This window comes from Formica exsecta, unplaced genomic scaffold (assembly GCF_003651465.1).
Source record: "Formica exsecta isolate Colony F162 unplaced genomic scaffold, ASM365146v1 scaffold322, whole genome shotgun sequence".
Taxonomy (NCBI): domain Eukaryota; kingdom Metazoa; phylum Arthropoda; class Insecta; order Hymenoptera; family Formicidae; genus Formica; species Formica exsecta.
In genome coordinates, this window is record NW_021850476.1 from 178,323 (window position 1) to 181,396 (window position 3,074).

At 31.6% G+C, this 3,074-nt stretch overlaps 1 protein-coding gene across 1 annotated transcript in view; it reads right to left on the reverse strand.

The window, feature by feature from the left end:
• The window catches only part of LOC115238149 (sodium channel protein Nach-like), a 132,300-nt gene extending 129,711 nt beyond the window's left edge, over positions 1-2,589 (reverse strand). The window contains exons 1-3 of the mRNA XM_029811734.1: positions 1,674-2,589; positions 1,053-1,259; positions 792-957 (exon numbers count right to left, since the gene is read on the reverse strand). Of these exons, the coding sequence (XP_029667594.1) occupies positions 792-957; positions 1,053-1,259; positions 1,674-1,828 (528 nt within the window). The 5' untranslated portion in view covers positions 1,829-2,589. The remainder of the gene's footprint in view (positions 1-791; positions 958-1,052; positions 1,260-1,673) is intronic.
• Positions 2,590-3,074: the final 485 nt, after the last annotated feature.

Sequence of the window (3,074 nt, forward strand, 5' to 3'; positions counted from 1 at the left end):
TACAAAACTAAAAACAAAAGAAAAAGATTCGACCAATAGGAGCCGAGATATCCAAACTTACCTCTATTTTAAAGATGGCCGCCGACGCACAGGGAAATTTTGTTGGAACTTTGTGAATTTGGATATCTCTTATGATCTTCTACTCACCCTCAAAAAATTGGCTTGTCTATCCGTTTTGTAGATATTCGGTATTTTTGATACTATTTTATTGTACTAGCAAGACTTTCTTATTTAATTTGTTAACTTTAGGATCCAAAAGCTTTTTTTTAGTGGTTTCTTTTTTTTGAGTGGTAGTTTCCGTTTCTAACTGCTTTTTGTAGGGAGACAAAGTCAGGATAACAATTTTTCCTCTTTTCATTACATGAAGTGTGTAGGTACCCGGTTTTGCCCCAACACGAAGAAAATAACAAACACGGCGGCTGTATATTCCGGCGTACAAAATTACGATCAAAATTAATGTGATATACTCTCTAATATGTACAGAATGCAATGCTGCATTTACCGAAGCAGATGCTCTGTGTAGAAAAAGTTTATAATAACTCGATTGTTGCCCCGATATTGATCTTTTTTAGCTTGAAAATTTTGAACTTCTCTCAAAAAAAAAATATGCACGTAAGAAATGTGCACGTTCATTTCAAAATAATAATGGCATCAATCTACAACTAATAACACGAGTTAACTAAAGATAGTAACATTTATTACGAAGAAACAGAGATACCCGGTTTGACCCGCCTACCCGGTTTTACCCTACTTTCCCCTATATATATGTGAGAAAAATTTTTGGTACATACCAATTTCGCTACATCAAGAATGGACATACTGTTGTCATCTATAATATCTTGTAGGCGAGTAAGATTTTTCTGAACATCATATCCGAATATTCCCGGTATTAATAATTCGTCCATTAATCGCATTTCTTTAATCAAGAATTCTTTCGAGAGATTGGATGTTATTCTTCTGCAAAGCATACAATTGATATGGCAAAAAAAAAGATTTGTAGTAATATTATAGACAATAACAAGAATCCCTAATGGAATGTGCCAAGCACTCACAAATTATTGACGAATTCCTTAGTCAAGTTGTAAGACACGCGATTAATATCGCATACTGTTATTGCAGGAAATGGATAATTCCATATTCCATGATGCGTCGATTCGATAACTGTCAAGGTGGGATGAGTAGCATAATAATTCCATGCCATTTTCATTAAAACGAGAGCACAACATAATGACGTTAACACCGTTACTGCCCAAATAATCCTATAAATAATTCTCGATAATACATACATAATTGTTATCATCTAAATATTAAGCTAAACGCGTAAAAAAATTCACGCACATTGTACATAAATTGAAACCCGTTTTTACATTTTCAACGATAATACTTTGAATTTTATAGATAATTTCATAAGTTTTAAAATAAAAAATATTGTTTGCGTTCTTTCTCTTTTCTCTCTCTTTCCATAATTACTAATTATTTATTAAAATTAAATAAACGCCTCACAATCTTTTTCTTTCAATTTAATAACGATAATATGTGATATTTATAAGAAACATAATTAATAAAATACAGAATAAAAAAGATAACGCTGTTGCATATTTATATAAATATAAATTAAATTAATTTAGTCCGTTTTTATGATAAAAAGTTAAAAATGAGGAATTTATACATACCTCTCCGTTTTGGGACGTTGAGTCTGACTGATGTATTTGTAACCGTGTAATCCGGTGTTGGAGCAAAATTCGGCGGCCTGTTTTTTTAGGATATTCCAACATCCTATTTTTGAATACGATGCTTTGTGTCGAATTTGTGTCCTGACCTTCTTCATATTTAAATGATCGATTATGAACGAAGTTTCAATAAATTGCAAATGTTTATCGTGATAATTAGTGATACATGGACAAGCAAATTGGAAAAGGTATAACGGACTCTTTTCACCGATACGTTAGCGCGCTGACTGCTGCGTTATCGAGTAAATAGCAAAAGCACACAATGCAATAGTACATGCGCGCGCGCGACATGGTATAAAAAATTCATTCGACCTTCCGTCGATTGGTGCACGATAATTTCAACTTTCCTGGTCGCGATTTTATCCGCGTATAATTAATTATTAACCGATGAGAATATTAAAGCACAACTAATGCGAACATTATACATTTTCGTGCCATTTGTGGTTATACTTTTTCATATCGTAACGTTCCGTTTACATTTCGTGCCAACAAAATATTTATCTAGTGAATATCAGTGAGAATGCGGTTTGATTAGAAAAGATAAAATGAACATTGTTAAATGCTGTCATTATATACAAATATAAATTTTATATGATATTTATATGACATTTAGCTTTTATAACATAGGCTTTTATTTTTATATAACTTATTTCTCTAGGAAATAAATTTTCTTTATTATATAGGTTGATCTAGTTTAATCTTTCTCGCAATTATTTTTAAAACTAGTAGCTACAGAAAATTATCTTTCGTATCACAGTTATTCTGTTCTAAAGGAAATATTGTATAATCAATGTAACTTTGTACTGAATGAAATCATTCCCGAGATTTGAAGATCATCTGGATTTTTTTTTAAATATAATTGTGTGATTTTAATAAATAGCTACGATACTTATATCGAAGTTTATTTAATATTAAAAATCGAAAAATCGATTTTTTGAAGGCATTTTTAAATCATGATATATAATTTATAAATCCAGAATAAATATTTGACGAAGTTTACAAATAATAAACAGACATTTTTAAAAGAATACGTTTTAGAACTGATTCTTATATCTTATGTAAAAAATTAAGATTGGAAATCTTTTGGACCTACGGTATTTTACTATACATACAATCACTCAAAACAACTCATCGTGGATATATCAGGATCTTTATCGAATCTCTGGTTAGCCAAGGTAATGACATGTTCGCACACGACGTGCTCATGGTGTTTAGCACTTTATCTGCTTCCTCGAAGTTATTAATGATAGTAGCTGAGTCAGACATTGCGAGACGCGGGGGCGATATGGCGACGAGCGACATCTTCAAAGTTTAATATCCACGCGACTGAAGAGTCGCTTTTAG